The 17761-nt window shown below is 57.6% G+C and overlaps 7 protein-coding genes across 7 annotated transcripts in view; 5 read left to right on the top strand and 2 right to left on the bottom strand.

Annotated features, from left to right (window-relative positions):
- Positions 1-75, bottom strand: part of VDAG_01488 (37S ribosomal protein S24) — a gene marked incomplete at both ends in the record, with an annotated part of 1657 nt that extends 1582 nt beyond the window's left edge. Inside the window, one exon of the mRNA XM_009650374.1 lies at positions 10-75. Within this exon, the coding sequence (XP_009648669.1) occupies positions 10-75 (66 nt within the window). The remainder of the gene's footprint in view (positions 1-9) is intronic.
- A 982-nt stretch (positions 76-1057) lies between these two features.
- Positions 1058-2143, top strand: VDAG_01489 (uncharacterized protein; the record flags this gene model as incomplete). Its single annotated transcript, XM_009650375.1, has 2 exons — positions 1058-1072; positions 1262-2143. 2 exons carry the CDS (start codon positions 1058-1060, stop codon positions 2141-2143), a joined length of 897 nt encoding a protein of 298 aa, XP_009648670.1.
- A 707-nt stretch (positions 2144-2850) lies between these two features.
- Positions 2851-4070, top strand: VDAG_01490 (uncharacterized protein; the record flags this gene model as incomplete). The annotated part of the gene is made up of 2 exons (XM_009650376.1): positions 2851-3325; positions 3388-4070. The coding sequence occupies 2 exons, from the start codon at positions 2851-2853 to the stop codon at positions 4068-4070; spliced, it is 1158 nt and encodes a 385-aa protein (XP_009648671.1).
- Positions 4071-5485: 1415 nt separating this feature from the next.
- Positions 5486-7277, top strand: VDAG_01491 (amino-acid permease inda1; the record flags this gene model as incomplete). The annotated part of the gene is made up of 3 exons (XM_009650377.1): positions 5486-5840; positions 5909-6230; positions 6281-7277. 3 exons carry the CDS (start codon positions 5486-5488, stop codon positions 7275-7277), a joined length of 1674 nt encoding a protein of 557 aa, XP_009648672.1.
- A 485-nt stretch (positions 7278-7762) lies between these two features.
- On the bottom strand, positions 7763-9676 carry VDAG_01492 (mlo2; the record flags this gene model as incomplete). The annotated part of the gene is made up of 2 exons (XM_009650378.1): positions 9320-9676; positions 7763-9238 (listed from the first exon to the last, which is right to left on the bottom strand). Exons 1-2 carry the CDS (start codon positions 9503-9505, stop codon positions 7763-7765), a joined length of 1662 nt encoding a protein of 553 aa, XP_009648673.1. The 5' UTR covers positions 9506-9676.
- Positions 9677-10049: 373 nt separating this feature from the next.
- On the top strand, positions 10050-12849 carry VDAG_01493 (DNA replication licensing factor mcm2; the record flags this gene model as incomplete). Its single annotated transcript, XM_009650379.1, has 3 exons — positions 10050-10054; positions 10132-12505; positions 12586-12849. The coding sequence occupies 3 exons, from the start codon at positions 10050-10052 to the stop codon at positions 12847-12849; spliced, it is 2643 nt and encodes an 880-aa protein (XP_009648674.1).
- A 1617-nt stretch (positions 12850-14466) lies between these two features.
- On the top strand, positions 14467-17615 carry VDAG_01494 (uncharacterized protein; the record flags this gene model as incomplete). Its single annotated transcript, XM_009650380.1, has 7 exons — positions 14467-15100; positions 15152-15495; positions 15551-15845; positions 15899-16123; positions 16175-16512; positions 16567-16857; positions 16914-17615. The coding sequence occupies 7 exons, from the start codon at positions 14467-14469 to the stop codon at positions 17613-17615; spliced, it is 2829 nt and encodes a 942-aa protein (XP_009648675.1).
- Between the last annotated feature and the right edge of the window lie 146 nt (positions 17616-17761).

The raw sequence follows: 17761 nt of genomic DNA on the forward strand, positions 1-17761 counted from the left end.
CCCACGTACCTTAGGTATGCTGATGAGGCACAGAGCAAAGGGAAACCCAGCCAACTTCATGCGAGCCTGGCCCATGTTAGGAAGGAAAGCATAGCTGTCAACCTCTTGACAGCATCCTTGCTTCCTTCTGTCCTGGTTCATCTCCACAACTTCTGCATATAACTCCACGGCCCTGTCACTGCGAGGCGCTTGACAGCTACACCCCGTTACTGCAGTGATTGCCCAGTACACATGCACCATGAGTTTGATATCTCTTGCAACCTTTTCCAGCTCCCTTTGCCAAGTTCTCCTTCTTGTATAATTCTTGGCTCATCTAATACCATCTCGGACCTTCAGACTGTCAAAATCCAGCCTCGTCTGGCGCATTCACTCGGCCCTATAGCATGTCCTCTCCTTGCATGCGCTGACACCAGGTGCTCGACGGAGAGACACTTTCCATGCGTTGGGCACCCGCCGGAGTCGACCACTTTCTAAATGTCGTCGATATTATCCTCGGAGATTCTGTCGTTCTGCTGATCATGCGTGGCATTTGACTGGGTATTTGATTATTCAGTACCCAGCGCGTCTGCCCTGAAAATATATCATCAATGTTGCTGGCCGGAAACTGCTTCGGAAACTGCGCCGAACATCTTACGATCACTCAAGGTCACCTCGACCATTTCCCCATCGACTACATGCGCGATCAGTGTCTAGTCGTTAACCGGGTCTACACTCTAGTGTATTTACCACGACTCTCTTTGTACTACGCTCTCCTTCTGTGCAGCTCATTGATACAGTACCGTCACTGCTCTCCATTCTTTCATATACTACGCTGTCGAGAAATCCCTATCTGTGCTTTGAGCTGGTATACACGACACATGTTAACAGATCTAACCATGGCTATCGATGGCTCTGCCACGTCGTTGTCACCAGAGCATTCGGATGTGATCATTGTAGTCCAAGCTACTCAGGTCCATTACCTTTCAATATTGATGCCATGGTACCGTCCGTTCACTTGCATCTGGTCGCTACATCCGGTTGTCGTCGTCCGGCCGCCACCTGGTCGTTCAGTCACCTGATGACCGGGGTACCCGTAAGTTCTCGTCATCCCTATTGTTGTCGATGTCGTCTCCGCCGTGGTCGTTTTTGTTATTCAGCAGGCACTGTTGCCGGCTTTAACTCTCCTTGAGCTGCTGACCTTCTACTCCGAGAAGGCGCCCAGAATCCGCCGCCGGCTTCAACGTTCACTGTTTCAACTCCCATCTCTTACTTGGCTGATCAGCCTCGTCCTTTTCTCGACCTAACTACCAACCACACGGCCACGACAACCTGCGAAAACATCATGGAGCCCAAAGCTCATAACGATGGATCGCGACCCATGTTCGTGAGCAAGCGTGTCGTGGGAGCTCATGACTCCTTGGAGCAGGTCATCGTAACCGACAACCCCATCACTGCCAGCCGACCTCTCCCCATTCCGGTCCGGGATGCCCATGCTGTGGAAAGGCCCCGCACGCCGACTGGAAAGTCATCAATCCACTGGGATGATGGCGTCAACCCAGTTGTCTTACCCCGTGCCTTCAAGACCCCTCGCGGCTACATGAGTCCTTATGTCGACCAGAACGGCAGTCCCATCCAGCGCAGCCTCCGTCGTGTGATGCCCCCCGTGGAAAGTACCAGGACCTTTCTGATCGAGGGGCCTCTCGCAGGCAACGATGTTCCTCCCAACTATGAGAGATTCTACCAGGAGCTCCGGGCTGAGAACCCGTACCCGAACCCTCAGTTCCGCCCCCTCGGCCGACCCCTCGGCCCTCGTCCCATGCACAAGCGCAGCGAGTACGACCGCAGCTTCAGCAGCCCCGATCTTGCTAGCGTCACCGACCACAACGAGCCCAACATCGGCTCTGCCGGTCCCAAGCTCCGGGGTAAGCGTTCCCGCGACGCCATGCAGCGCACCAATACCATGGCTGGTCGCGATGCTGCTCGGGAGCGTGAGATTCGCGAAGCTCACCAAAGACAAGCCCCGCAGGAGGATGTCAATGACGATGGTCCGTTCGAAGACGACAGCGACGGTGATTCGACTCCCAAAGCTTCCATCCTCAACAGACACTTGTACACCCAGAAGGTCGTCCTTGACTCCATGGACCTGGACGGGGTCCAGTATTAGGCGGCATTCCACAGTCGCTTGTGACGACAGGTACGTCAAGAAACATCCGACAAAAATACTCTCTCTGACCACTCGGCAGGAAGTTCTGATACGCCATGGCTGGGAATAACACAGCTGCCTATGCGGTACATGTCTGCATCGCGGGCTAGGCTCACCACTGGGCACAGGATACATCTGGGTGGAACAGCCGTAGATGAGGAACAATCGACGGAAGGCCGTGTGTAGGATAGAATCAAAGACCAGACGAGAGAAAACGGCCGAAAGCTGCAATACAGGAAATGCCTTTGCAAGCAATGTTCTTGCTTTGTGACGCCTGTCTGATTAAGGTGAGGCCCGTGAACCCTACCTGCCTACCTGACCTACCTTAGGTACCTACCTAGGTAGGTAGGCAAGGGTATACACCAATCGAGGCGAGGTGATATAGAGCAAACCGATCTTGTTCCCTCGTCTCTCGCCTTATCCAATATCGCATTTTCTTTGAACAGCAGCGATAAGCTTAAGCGCCATCGCGACAATTGACCACATTCACGGACCTGGACTGAAAGCTGGCGCCCGCAAATGACATCCCACTCCGACCACACGCACCTGTAATCACAACCCCGCCTACAGGTTGTAGCCCATGCCAAAAGGCCCTGTCCAGCTCCACCACCAACAACGCCAACCATTCCCGATACATCGACCCAAATCCAGGGAACGCCCTATAAACCATGTTTCCCGCTCCCCCCTCCTTCCACGACGCCCAGCCTAACCAGCCTCTTCCTCTCCCCAACCGCCAGGGACCTCAAACTGGCGCTGTGTCCGCCCAACAACAAGCTCTCGCCCAAGCGCAGCTCTACCAGCAGCAGCAGCAGCAGCAACAGCAGCAGCAACAACAGCAACAGCAGCAGCAGCAACAGCAGCAGCAGCAGCAGCAGCAGCAACACCAACAAGCGCTTCTCCTCATGAACGGCGTCAACGGGGGAGGCAATGCGCCCAACGGCATCGGCGTGGCCACCCCGGCCGGCCAGCAGGCCGAACTCAACTACATCTATGGTCTCGTCGAGGAGCTGAGCAGGCAGCTTGCCGAGAACCGCCGCGCCACAGAAGAGATCGTGTCCGGCCTTGGTCGCGTGCGCAGCCGGGCCCGCATCCAGGGGCTGAGCAACGAGGAGCTCATCAACGTCGCCGCCGAGGACATCAACGGTGCGCTTTGCCTGCGCCTGTGGCCCTCGACCTGAAGAAGTAGCTCGCTGACCATTTCCCAGCCCAGGAACAAAACATCGACACGCTCATCTCCCTCCTCTCGGAATCGCTCGACAAGGCAAAGTACAGCCGCGACGCCAACGCCCAGCTCCTGACGCAATACGCAACTGCCCTGGCCTCCATGCTTAAGCAGTTCCACGAGTACAAGGCCAAGCACGTCGCCGACGTGTCGTCCTGGCACCGCTCCTACCGGTCGCAGCTCGCCGAGGCGCGCGCCGAGAACAGCAAGCTGCGCGAGCAAATCTGGGAGATGCAGGACCGCGCCGGCAAGGCCAACGGCTTGCTGCGCGAGTTCCGGCGAACCTACGACGAGGACGCCGAGCGGTGGGACCGCCGCGTCGGCGACACGGCGGCGCGTCAGGAGCTGCGCTTCTGGAAGCGCATGGCCATGCCCGACCTGCCCGACGATGACCCGTACTGGAGCGACGATGATGACATTGTCGACCCCGCCGAGAAGGAGCGCTTGCAGGACGTGGAGCGCAAAAACGAGCAGGAGCAGCTCGCGGGAAGCCAGATGGAGACCGACGACGAGGGCCAGCCAATGCAGATGCATCACCTGCAGGGAGACAACGCCGGCGTAGGCGGCGTGGCCATGCAGCGAGACTCGGGCATCTCGGTCGGCATCCCGACGAACCCTTCGCGGCCATCAAGCATCGCCTCAAGCACGGGGTCTTCGGGGCAGTAGCGCCGCCGAGGACATTCATCACTTTTATCACTGCATGGAGCGCGGCGTTTTGGACTATCACTCATCAGGCGTACGACGTCTGTTCTAGGCATGTACAAAACTCAATTCTATACCACTTGGGGGCCTCGAAGCATCCCAAGAACTCGAGCCCAGAAATTTTGTTCCAGCCATGTGCCAATCTACCTGCTTGCTCTGTGGGAGCTTTGTGGCCAGGTTTCTTCCAGGAAAGCTAGAAACGCCCAGGGCGAGCCATGACCCTTCTGGCCGTCGAGCTTATCTTTACGCATCAGGACCTGATGCGATGTCCAACATGCGAGATACGTGACCGACAGACTTTGTATGAGGGTTGTTCAGCACTAGATATCCAAGGTAGGCAAGTTTGTGCCTTGTCCTGGTCATCGCAGAGTAATCACAACTACCATGCTGTATGGAAGAGTCCAAGACTATGTTCCTGTCTTTGAGGAGAAGTCAAGGACTAGTTGATGCTGAAGGGTTTCTCCCAGCCTCCGGCATAAGCAGAGCCTCTTTCAATCCGGATCAGACCCCCAAACACCTATCATGGTCGATTCGGATGAAGCCACCACAGGCAGATCAGGTCGAGGCTCGGTGGCAACATAGTTTCGCCATGGACAAAGATTATTTCAAGGCCGCTCCGAACCTTGTAGGGAATGAACCTTAACCCTGTCACTCGTCATCATTGTCAGATCCCCCCTTACTTGGATGCTAACCGATGGTCATCCCATTGCTGCTGCTGTGAATCAGATGGCGCAACAATACTATTCATTGCAAGAGAAAAGAGAATACAGTTTCAGTTGCTTGAGTATGCAATTGTGACGAGCAGTTCACCACAGAGAAGAAGCATTGACGAGGCGAGACACATATTGGCATCTGTGAACAGTTGGTGCCTCGGAATTCATGTCTGGGGACAAGGGCTTCAGATGGGAATGCCCACTGGCGGCGATGCCTCTTTCCCGAGTCGCAGAAGAGCACCAAAGAACATAGCAAAGGAAAGGACGCCCCAAAGTCAGTCCTTCCGGAGTCGATTTTCGGATCCGGCCTTATCTCACCCTCCGCTCCCTAGTTCAGTCTCCTTCGGTACTTTACCTCCCCACAACACGAGAATCATGCCTCTTCGGCGCGTCACGATGCTTATCAGTGGACGGTGGCTATGGACAAGGGCGACACCCTGAGGCTGCTCGCTCGGCAGTGCATGACTGCCACCCGCTCTCGAGCTACATATATCATCCACCTTGTGGCTATCCGAACATGTACTAACGGTCGTAGCTTGGAGTCTCGTCTTGTCTTTCTACTCCGTCGGCCTTGTTGTACGTCCAGAGTCTCTGTCTCTACACTGTCCACAATACCAATAACCTACAAGTCAGCACAACTCAGATCATACGTACCAAAACTGCACCATGGACGAATCTCAGAGCGCAGATCCTGGGCCGAGCCATGTGCAGGTCACGGAGAAGCCCCGCGCAGACAGCTCGGCATCAATGCCTTCAATGGGCAATCAGACGTCTCAAACGACCAATGACGGCACCGTCGCCCTAGTACGGCCTGCTCCGCAAAGCGAGGGTGACAAATTAAGGAGGAATATCAGTATTCGACACATGGTCTTTATCGCCTTGGGAGGCTCTATAGGCGCCGGACTCTTTGTCGGATCGGGTGGCGCGTTGCACGCTGGCGGTCCGCTCAGCTTGGTTCTGAGCTTCGCTATTGTCGGTGTTGGCGTGACCGTCACCATGGGAAGCTTGGGAGAGCTCGCCGGTATGTTCTCCGGCCTCCAAATAACTACCGCCACGAACTGACAGCGCCAGCTACGTACCCTGTGGCAGGCTCGTTTTACGAATACGCCAGGCGCTTCATCTCCGAACCTTGGGGGTTCACCATGGGATGGAACTTTGTATTCGCCTGGCTCATCATATTTCCCTTCGAGCTCAGTTGCATTGTCTCGCAAATCAGATTCTGGAACGACACTGTATCGCCCGCTGTCATCATTGCGCCAATTCTAGCGGGGTTGATCGTCGCCTCGTTTGGAGGATCTCGATTCTACGGCGAGATCGAACATGGCCTCGGTATTGCAAAGGTCAGCGCCTTGACCATCTTCATTGGAATGGCGATTGCCATCATGGCCGGGGCTGTCCCATCCGACGCAAGGTAAACAAAGCAGTTTCGCCGCGAAGAAGGATCTCACTCACATACAACAGACACGGCACGGGGGTAACATTTTGGACGACACGCGACGTCATCGCAAACGGATTCCCTGGGTTCATGACCCTATTCCGTATCGCAGGCATGTCGTACGGAGGGACGGAGCTTCTCGGCATGACGGCCGCTGAGTGCAACAACCCTCGCCGAGCACTTCCGCTCGCTACCAAGATTACCTTTTTCAGGATTGCCATCTTTTATGTTCTCACTCTCCTGTTCCTCGGCTTCGTCGTTGACTCCCAGGATCCGGGTCTTGCAAAGATTGGGCATGGCGCCCAGGTCAGCCCTTTTACCCTGGCTGCGCAGCGAGCGGGCATCAAAGTGCTACCGGATCTATTCAACGTCTTCGTGGTATTGGCACTGCTTTCCATGGCCAACGCCAGCATCTATGCCTCTAGCCGTGCGCTACAGGCTCTCTGCGAGCAGGGCATGGGACCTCGCTTTGCAGCTACCATCAAGTGGGGTGTGCCTATCTATGCTTTTGCTCTGGCCTTTACCATCGGCCTGACCGCCTTTGTGAACGTGGCACCGGGAGGCGCTGTCATATTCGACTGGCTGTTGAGTCTTTCTGGAGCCTGCAACTACTACACCTGGCTCTCTATCTGCGCCAGCCATATTCGCTTTCGCCGTGCGTGGCACACACAAGACCATAGTCTCGACGAGCTCTTGTGGACCAGTCCTTTCGGCGTATGGGGCTCATGGATCGGCATTGCGATTTGCAGTACAGGTCTCCTTGCGAGCATCGTCACCTCCATATACCCCCTGTACGGAATCCACAGCGCACAGGGCGCTGTCCGTGACAACCTAGGTATCGTCATCCCGATGGTAGTGTTCGCCTCTTACTGCTCGTGGCAGAAGTTTTACCGCAAAAGGACACCAGTCGTGATGATAGCCCCTGCCGACATGGACCTGACGACGGGCTTGCGATGGAGGGGATCTTACCTGGTGGATCTGGAGGATGCGCCCCGCGAAGAGGCACCAAAGTCTTCAACATGATGACTACATAGGTAGGTAGCGTAGCACTGTTTCAAGAATGAAAGCAGCACTGTTGGAAAGACTGAAGATGTTTGTGATGACGTTCTGAAGAATTGTAATTCACTTTGCTGGAACATATCTGTCTCGTATGCTGCGCCAAAGGAACAACAAAAACTTCTCATATACCTTCCACGAGCCCATGATATAGTCTTGGTGCAGAGGTATGGAAGGGATATTTTTACTTTACAACGATGATAACTGCCAAGGGCTGCACGATGATACCAGAAATCAGACCATTCTCATTCTTTCCATCGCTATATCACGACAGTGTGTTGTCACACGACTCGTGACAGGCAACCCAGAACGCCATCCGGGGTCTTTCTCAGTAACGAGACCCAACACCACCCCCAAACGCACTCATTTGATACTACATGCCCCCCTCCCCGCCCCCAATCCCGTCGACGTAGCTGGCAAGCCGCCCACTTCTCCATCGCACAGCGATCAACTCAGTAGCCGCTCTGCTCCCGCCGAGACCCATCGTCCCCGTCCTTGCCGCGACCCCCGGCCGCCTCGCCGGCCTCCCTGATGCCCTGTTCGTCACCCCGCAGCTTGGCAAAGTAGGCCTTGATGTCCTCGGCGCCAATGGCCTGGCCGCTCTCGGCAAACTGCTTGAAAAAGGGCGTCAGCTGCTCCTTGAGGTGGTTGTAGGCCATGACGCCCTCGATGGCGCGCACGCGGTCGACGTTGCGCAGGGCGCTCTCGCCGCGCTCGAGGAGGCTGCCGCTGCCGTTGGTCGAGCCGCCGCCGTTGTCGGAGCCGCCGCCGTCGGAGAGCGGGGGCTCGTACGTCTCCTCCTCCTCGAGGAGCTGCGGGTGCGCGTTGAGCTTGCCGACGTAGCAGCGGGAGCAGCGGCATAGGTTCTCGCGGAAGGTTTCGGCGAAGAAGAGGGAGAAGGCCTCGGCCGGCGGCGCGGGCAGGGCGCTCCACTTGCATTCCGCCGCGGCCGGCTCGGCGTCTGGTGCTGGAGCGGCCTGACTCGGCGCCTCGGGGGCGGGCTTGTCTGTGCTGTGTTCTGATGTGGGATCCAGCTCGCTCTTGGCGCGCTTGGATTGTGATTCGTCCTCGAGCTCGTCCTCCGCCTTGCGCTTGTTCGAGGTGCCGTTCGTCTCTTCTGCGGACGGCATCTCCACCGTCTTCTTCTGCCGGGCCAAGACGGCAGGGAGGAAACCCTTGGTGCCGGCATACTTCCCGATCCAGGGGTGCGCCCCCACACACTTGTAGCAGAGGAAGCCTTCAAAATCGTCTTCGGCAGGGAATCCCGGGGGCAGTGGTGGATCTTCGTCTTCATCGTCGCCAGCCTCGGCCGAAGCCTCGTTGGCGGCAGCTGCAGCGCCATTGGGCCTCTCCTCGGCATCCTCTGTGATTGTTGGCAGTGAGTCACCCTCGGCCGCCTGATCCTTTGGTTTGGCGACGCCGCCGCCCTTGGTCTCTTTGGTCTCCTTCATGGCCTCGAAGCATGCGGGGCCCATGCCGACGAGACAGCCGGGGTGGTACCAATCCTCGCCGCAGCCGCCCGTCTCGGTGGTGCCGAGTCCGAGACACTGGAACATGGTCCCCTTTTGCTGGAAGGGGTCGTAGTCGCATTCGCAGCCGCAGAACCTGTTGCGAAAGTTCTGGTTGTAGCGGTTGTTGACGTCGGGCTCCTCCGAGTGGACGCCGCCCTTGGTGTTGGTCGCCGGGTTGATGCGCAGGGAGCACGGGTTCGTCTTGGGCAGGCGCGTCGTGCCGCAGTCGCAGGTGAAGTTGCGCTTGGTGAAGATCTCGACGAGCGTGTGTTCGCCGTGGCACTGGACGGAGCAGGAGTAGCAGACGCCTGCTGGGCTGAAGGGGTCGGCGGGGTTCTTGGGGGCGGGCGTGCAGGTCAAGCAGGCGAAGACGCTCTGGCGAAGGGGGCCGAGGTCTTTGGTGCAGTGTTCGATGCTCTGTTGAGAGATGGGACCAGGTCAGCTTTGGGGGGCCCATGGATGATGTACGCATCAGCATCAGTAGCATCGGTGACGTACATAGGGCAGAGCTTCGCGGGCGTCGGCCTCCAGCTGCATCTGCTCGCGAATGAATTCGGCTGCTGTCTGCGAGTCGGTCGACTTTTGCGATGAGAAGCTGTCGCTGCGCTTGTGACTGGGAACGCCATCGTTGGCCATCGTAGTCGACGACGCAACAGCTTCAGCTGGAGGGGGAGGGGTGTCCATCAGAGCGATGGTTGTAGGTAGACACGTCTTCTCGTAGGAGGTCAGCTGGTTGATGAGGACGAGAATATGTGTTGCCGAATCAGATGATTTCAGGTGAAAAGTGCCAAAGCAGCAAATCGAATGATGCTCGACATGGAAATGGAATTGACGTGGACACGAAGCTTCGAGGAGCACTGAGGAGCACTGAGGAGCACTGAGGAGCACTGAGGCTCCAATGGAGGGCAAGGTACGTACCGGGGGAACACGGGAGCTTCGCTGAGGTGTGACACGCGTTTCCACTTTCCACTTTACGCGTAGAGCCACTTAACGCGCTTGCCCTTGACGCGTTGCATCGGAGACGCGACAGACCCTCATTTGGAGTTGAGGAGCGAGGAGGAGCGCCCCCCCATTCTTCTTAGCATCCTTCACTTTGCATATCCATCCATCTCCCTGGCACAGACCCAACATCTCAACCCCCCCTCCTCCATCACCCCGACAACCCATCCCACCTTCACATCATACCAATTGCGCCTATTTGAAGCCATCGTCACATCCAAGCGCGACGATGAGGTGAGTTTGTTGGAGTCTTTTTCTGAAGACACGAACCCTCGCTTCGTCTGCTCCTTCCTGCTAACCGCCGCCCACAGTTCTCCCTTGCGCAACCACCCCAGTTCTGCCAACCGCGGCATGCCCGCGCGATCAAGTCGCAAACGATCACGCACCAACGGCGACGATGGCTCCTCCGTCGGACTTGCCTCGAGCCCCATGGCTTCATCTCCTCCTGCCTTTAACATTGCCCACGGAGGAGACGACGACGACGACATTGAAGAGGATGTAGAGATTGAGGACGACCTCGACGAAATGGACGAGGCCGCAGAGGATGACGTCGACCTTTTCCGCGAGGGTTTCGAACAAGACTACAGGAGCAAGGAGGATGACAGATACGAAGGGATTGATATCGATGACGAGGGCGAGTACGACCAGATGGACCCTGCCACCAGGAGGCAACTCGAAGCTCAGCTCGCTCGTCGAGACGGTGAGGTCGCCCGTCGACAGCGCATTCCCGCCGCGTTCCTGCCCGGCGAGGATGACGATGGCGATATCGACCTCACAGCACAGCCCCGTCGCCGGCGACACGCCTATGACGAGGACCCTGACGATGCGATGGACGAAGACATCATGGACGAGGAGCTCTCGCTCGAGGCTCTCCAGGACGTCAAGGCAGCCAGCCTGACCGACTGGGTGTCGCAGTCGTCCGTGCAGAGGACCATCAGGAGAGAGTTCAAGTCCTTCTTGACCGAATACATCGACGAGAGTGGCTCGTCCGTCTACGGCAACCGAATCCGAACCCTGGGTGAGATCAACGCAGAGACGCTCGAGGTCTCGTATGATCACCTGTCCTCATCCAAGGCCATTCTGGCCTACTTCTTGGCCAATGCGCCGGCCGAGATGCTCAAGCTCTTTGACGAGGTCGCCATGGACGTTGTCCTTCTCCACTACCCAGACTACGAGCGCATCCACTCCGAGATCCACGTGCGCATCTTCGACCTCCCTGTCCACTACACCCTGAGGCAGCTGCGCCAGTCGCACCTCAACTGCCTCGTCCGTGTCAGTGGTGTCGTCACTCGCCGGACAGGCGTCTTCCCTCAGCTCAAATACGTAAAGTTCGACTGTACCAAGTGCGGCGTCACTTTGGGTCCTTTCCAGCAGGAGTCCAACGTCGAGGTCAAGATCTCGTACTGCCAGAGCTGCCAGTCCCGCGGCCCCTTCACCGTCAACTCGGAGAAGACGGTCTACCGCAACTACCAGAAGTTGACCCTGCAAGAGTCGCCCGGCACAGTGCCCGCTGGCCGTCTTCCTCGCACGAGGGAGGTCATTCTGCTGTGGGACCTCATCGACAAGGCCAAGCCCGGTGAGGAGATTGAGGTGACGGGCATTTACCGCAACAACTACGACGCACAACTCAACAACCGAAACGGGTTCCCCGTCTTTGCCACGATTCTCGAAGCCAACAATGTCGTCAAGTCCCACGATCAACTGGCTGGTTTCCGCATGACGGAAGAGGATGAGGCGGCCATCCGCAAGCTGGCCCGCGACCCCGGCATCGTCGACAAGATCATCAACTCAATCGCCCCGAGTATCTACGGCCACACGGACATCAAGACAGCCGTGGCGCTGTCGCTGTTTGGCGGCGTTGCCAAGGTCGGCAAGGGCTCTCACCACGTGCGTGGCGACATCAACGTGCTGCTCCTGGGTGACCCGGGCACGGCCAAGTCGCAGGTGCTCAAGTACGTCGAGAAGACTGCGCACAGGGCCGTCTTCGCGACGGGCCAGGGTGCCAGTGCCGTCGGTCTCACGGCCAGCGTGCGGCGCGACCCGCTGACGAGCGAGTGGACGCTCGAGGGTGGCGCGCTCGTGCTCGCCGACAGGGGCACGTGCCTCATTGACGAGTTTGACAAGATGAACGACCAGGACAGGACATCGATTCACGAAGCCATGGAGCAGCAGACCATCTCCATCTCCAAGGCGGGTATCGTCACGACGCTCCAGGCGCGCTGCGGCATCATCGCCGCGGCGAACCCCATCGGCGGCCGCTACAACTCGACCATTCCCTTCTCGGCCAACGTCGAGCTCACAGAGCCCATCCTGTCCCGTTTCGATATCCTCTGCGTCGTCCGCGACACGGTCGAGCCGGAGGAAGATGAGCGGTTGGCGCGCTTCATCGTTGGCTCGCACAGCCGGAGCCACCCCAACCCAACGCTGCTCTCACAAGACCAGGACCATGACTCGATGGACGTGGCCGCCGGCGACACGCAGCGATCCGAGGCGCAAAAGGCCAAGCTGGAGGCCGAGAAGCGGAGGAAGGAGAACGAGATCCCCCAGGAGCTGCTGCGGAAGTACATCCTCTACGCGCGCGACCGCCTGTCACCCAAGCTCTACCACATGGACGAGGACAAGGTGGCCCGTCTGTTCGCTGACATGAGGCGCGAGTCTCTGGCCACGGGTGCTTATCCCATTACTGTGAGTTTTTTTTTTCTTTTCTTTTGGACAATCCTGCCAACAACGGTCTGTCGCGTTTTGAGACTAACAGTGGCCCCTAGGTCCGTCATCTTGAGGCCATCATCCGCATCAGTGAGGCCTTCTGCCGCATGCGACTGTCGGAGTACTGTTCCTCGCACGATATCGACCGCGCCATTGCCGTGACGGTCGAGAGCTTCGTCGGCAGCCAGAAGGTCAGCTGCAAGAAGGCTCTAGCAAGGGCCTTCGCCAAGTACACACTCGCGAGACCGGGCGCCGGCACTCAGTCCCAACGTAGTGCCGGAACGAGCCAGGCCTCGAGGCGGACGGGCACCGCTGCGGCATGAAGAAGGGGGTAAGGAAAGGGACTAGGAGGGAGCTGAGGGCGGGTGCATGACGACGTGACCATGGATATCTTTGGTTGTAACGAAGAGATGTGAGAGACATGGCGCAATATTGCGAGCGACGTTGGAACAGGCGACCACTGGGAAAGGGGGTCAAGGGTACACAACAGGGACGGACGGCATGGGAGGAGGGGGCGAGCAGGCGGCGGCGGCGGGTGGGTGTTGGCGAACATTAATCAATGATATCACCTGTCTTTTTCCTTTTCACTGCCTTGTCCCCCATCTTGCACTTGCAGAGCTGGGAGCACAGCCTTGACCTGGTGTTATGTTTCCAGGCGGCCCACGAGCCGGTTTCCGTGTCGAATCTCTTCGTCCCCAGGTCCCACGCCATCGGTAAAGCGAGCTTCTCTCGTGATATATTTAGAGCCATACGGCAGACGAAAGCAGCAACAGCTCCAACGTGCAGCAGCAGCAGCAGCAGCAGCAGCACTGCCTCCCTCCCCCATTCTGTCTCTGCCTCTGGTCCCTCTCCCGTTCCAGCAATCGCGTGTGCGCGCGGCCCCCAAACCGGGCCACCCACCCACCTCGACGATGGTCGACCTGTTGGCCCGAAACGGGAGCGCCCTGCTTGGCGTGCATGCCGAGCACCAACCCGGGCCTCTCGTGGTTGGTAGCCTTCTCTCGGTTGGGCGTCAGGTTGTCTCTCTGCATGCGATAGTCCTTTCCCTTCCCTTCTTCTCTTCGGTTCGTTTTCCTACCTTGGAGTCAGGCTGTCGATTTTGTGCGTCGGGGGGGGAAGAGGGGGGCACATGAGTGAGAGGAGGACAGAAGTATTGGCATGATCCCGAAAACCATTGCACGCCGCGTCTGGCTATTCGCCTGTGGATTCCAATCCATTCCTTTTAAACGGAGCTTGTTCGCACCTTGTTCGTGAGCAGGGGAAGGGGTGGTGATCACAAACCTCAAGCTCACATCCCGTCACATAACTGCCCTGGTCCAGACCCGGGAAACGACCTCAAACAGTCTGTTGGTTGTCGGGCTGTTGGCCGTCTGCTGCGACCCCCTTCGACCTCCGCTCTTGCCGTGCCATCGCCTCATGCAAGGGTCCCCCCCGTCTTTTGATCGAGACGAGGTGCCTCTCTGTCTCCCACTGCGACCGCGATAGTAGCGTACCAGCCGCTCCCGCTCCTCTGCAGGCCTGCGTTGTATGCCGCCAGACTCTTGCCCAGAGGGCGTTTGGCACTCGTCCTTCATACAGTATAACCCATCTTCATTCACCTGACCTTTCATTCTAATCCTCTCTCGACGTGCCGTGGGGCCTACGATCCAACTCGGAACCGCCTGGTTGATCCCTGCAACGAACCTGCGGGTGAGCCCACACTCGTTTTCAGAGACGAAAGACCAACCTCGTTGATTGAAGGTTGGTCAAAGAAGCGAAAAGCCCGACCGACTTTCAGCCTCGCCTTCACATTCACAGCAGGCCAACATTATCATAATTTGTAATTACCCGGTGCCGTACGCTCGTGGACAACCTCGAAGGCATACGCACTGAGGCGGCATCATCATCACCGCCGCCCTTGGGACTTGCACAGAACGAAAGCCTACCCTGTCCAGAAGACCATGGCCGACGGCAAATCGGCCCCCAGCTTGCGACCCGTGCCGGAAACGGACGAGGCCGAGACGACCCTGTTGTCTTCTCACGTCTCGCGCCGCGATGGCTACACGCGGATGCCATCGGATGGAGCCATCGACATCTCCAGCTTCGAACAGCGCCTCTCCCCTTCCCCTTCCCCGGACCAAGGCCTCGGCATATCCTCCTTTTCCAGCACGCCGAGGAGGCCCATATCGCGGGTGCCTGTCGGCTCCAAGACGAGCTCTCCCGTGTCAGCGAGGTCCTACCACGGCCTCCTGAGCTCGCCCCAGGAGACGCATAGTGATGAACGTCAGGCAGGGACACCAGACATGGGCGACTCCCCCATCTTCGAGTCTCCGGTGGACTCGCCAAAAGGGACCAGGACACCGTCACGTCTTCGCAAGTGGTTCTCCGGGACTTGGTCCAAAGCCGCACCACCCGCATACGACATGGCAGAGCAGCAGTCGCCCAACTTCAGCCGTCCCCCACCGCAGAGAGATGAAGAGACTGCGTTACGGCTCGGTGATCGAGATGGTATGGGGGAGCATTCATCCCATCCAAGCCCGGCAGACGATGACGATGCGAACGAGGAGTGCGATAAGCCGCTCCATGAGAGATATCGTGAGTTGTCCTGCTGACCCGGTTCCTCCGTCTCAAGCTGACAGGACCCAGGCCAAGTGCCGAATTACTGCAGCTCGACAAAAGATGTCCGCAAGAGGCGCGTGAGCTGGCTCTCCGTATCCATCCTGACGCTGTCCGTGTATTCCACGGCACTGAGCTGCTTGTGGTTCATCATCGCCATCGTGCAGCCGCGCTGGGGCCGTGCCATCTCTTCGAACGGCGGCATCGCTCCGGCCACTGCGTCGGTCGTGTGTACCCTGTTTGCCAAGACGATCGAAATGTCCTTTGTGACCGTCTTCATCTCTTTCCTTGGACAGGTTCTCAGTCGTAGGGCGTTTGTGAAGAAGTCTAGAGGCATGACCTTGGCAGAGATGACCATGCGGAACTGGGTCATTGTGAGCCGTCCCCCCTTTTCTTACGTTCAACGTGACCTCTGGCTGATGCTCGCAGCAACCCGGATCGCTCATTACCCACTGGGAAACTATCCCCTATGCCGGTGTTACGTTCCTCGGCGTCATATCTCTTGCGGCGACTGTCGCGGCCACCTTCTACACCACAGCCTCCGAGGCCATGATCACCCCAAAGATCAAATTCGGCGGTTGGGAACACAAGGTCCTGCAAGGACACGTTCGGTCACAGTATGCCAATCCTTTGTATGTGAATACGGTTTGCGCAACCCCTCTGCGCGATAACGATCCAGCAGAGGCAGGTGGCTCGTGTCTTGATGTCCAGTACTCTGGTCAATGTGAGTGTAGTATCGTCTGTGGCTGGACGTACCCGCCATACTAACGTAGCCAGCCTATCGCAACCTACTCTCTTTCATGCGTACCTGGGACGAAATCTATGCCAATGGCACCAGCATTGAGGACAAGCTTAGCGACAGGCCAGTCGGTACCACACTTCTTTACGACAACACCACAATGACTTCTGCATGGATCGAATCCGAGTTTGGCGACCCAGCAGCCAGCTTCGAGGACCATGGAAGGATCATCAACAACGTCACGCTCGCCATGCCTCACCCGGGTAAGCTCCTCATCCATGACACTGTCCTGGTCTGACCGGTGGACTCCTCAGGCGTGTATGAAGCAGCCATCAACCCGGTCAACGCTATTCTGCAACCAGATGATCTCTCTGACGTTGGTGAATACACCATACGAGCAAGTGTTGTGTCGCCTTCTGTCAACGTCCTCTGCGTCAATATGGAGGAGACGGAGCTCGCGCCGTTGATCTATACGACGTGGCCCAATGCCGACACCAGCCCCACGGGCGTGGGTGACCAGCGCATCGGAAGCGACAACTGGCGGGATGACGTGCCCAATATGGCCAAAGACGAGTGGCTGAACCGCACCGTGGTAGACGAGATATTCAAATGGGGACCGGAGTACAAGCGTCGGCCACCAGTGTTCCAGCTTGTGAGTCGCCTTCCTCACGTGTTGTCGAGGATTTCATGCGCTGACGATCCACAGTACCCGGCCGACTTCAACATGGTCGCCAACGCAACGCACGCGGCGCCGGCCTCAGAATGGGATCAACCAGCGAGAGATGCTCTATACCTTCTCGCCAAATCGAATGCTCTCGAGAGTTACACACTTTGTGAGCTGCGGTCGTGGGTCTCGCCCTGGTGCTCCACCCATTTCAGCATCTCGGGTATTGCTGGCGCACACTTGAAGGCGCACTGCGAAGACAAGGAGGACCCCGACAGCTATGTGAAGTCATATTCGGACATCACATGGTCGCTGGCCAACAGGGACTGGGCGGTACGTCACAAGGCTAGCTCTCTGCACTCTGATCAGCTTTCTGACTTGAGCCACAGAATGTCGCAGATCAGTGGCGCCTCTCGATGGATCTCAACGGCGGGACATACAACAACAACGCTTCCAACGCCCGTATACTGACGCAGCTCGTGCTCGACCAACATAAACTCAACCCACTCATGCCATCCATCGCAGAGGCACTTGCCGTGCTGTCTTCGTCTACGCTCACCATTGCTTCTCTCTCGACACCGTTCGTGCATTACTGGGAGTACCCCAAGTCCATTCTCGCGTCACCCGGGGCGCTTCAATCTTTTAATGCGTCATTGCGAACTCAGGAGTATACTTCATCGCATACGTTCGCTTGGCATAACATTTTCTACCTCGTGCTGTTCTTCGTGTTTGCCATCAACGTCTTCTGTTTGGGGTATCTGCTGGCGCGATCGGGCCTCGTAACGGATTACACGGAGCCGCAGAATCTCTTTGCACTGGCGGTCAACTCACCGCCGAGCACGCAGTTGGGCGGAGATTGTGGCGGAGGGCCGGGAAGCCGAGCGCTTGTGGTGCCGTGGCGCGTGGGTTACGCACGGAGCGAGAACCACTATTTCTTTGAGGAGGCGAGCGATCGTCCGTTCAAGGGCAAGTGGTCGCGACCCCACGCGAAGAGCAGTGAGACTCTAGAGGGTGAGACGGAAAGGGAAGTGGAAGGGCCAGGGGCGAGGAGTAGTTATAAGCGATTGAGCACAAGTCGGATGTGGTTGTAGTCCTGGTTTTAGGGTGCTTCAGAAGATTTGTACCTATCTTGATTTGCAGGCCCCCACTGCTGAAAGCATTGTTTTGGTCAAACACTTGAGAAATGGAAAAACAAGCTTGGCTTGTTCCATCCCGCGTTTGTCTGAGGCAGACAGGG

This window comes from Verticillium dahliae, genomic scaffold (assembly GCF_000150675.1).
Source record: "Verticillium dahliae VdLs.17 supercont1.2 genomic scaffold, whole genome shotgun sequence".
NCBI lineage: Eukaryota > Fungi > Ascomycota > Sordariomycetes > Glomerellales > Plectosphaerellaceae > Verticillium > Verticillium dahliae.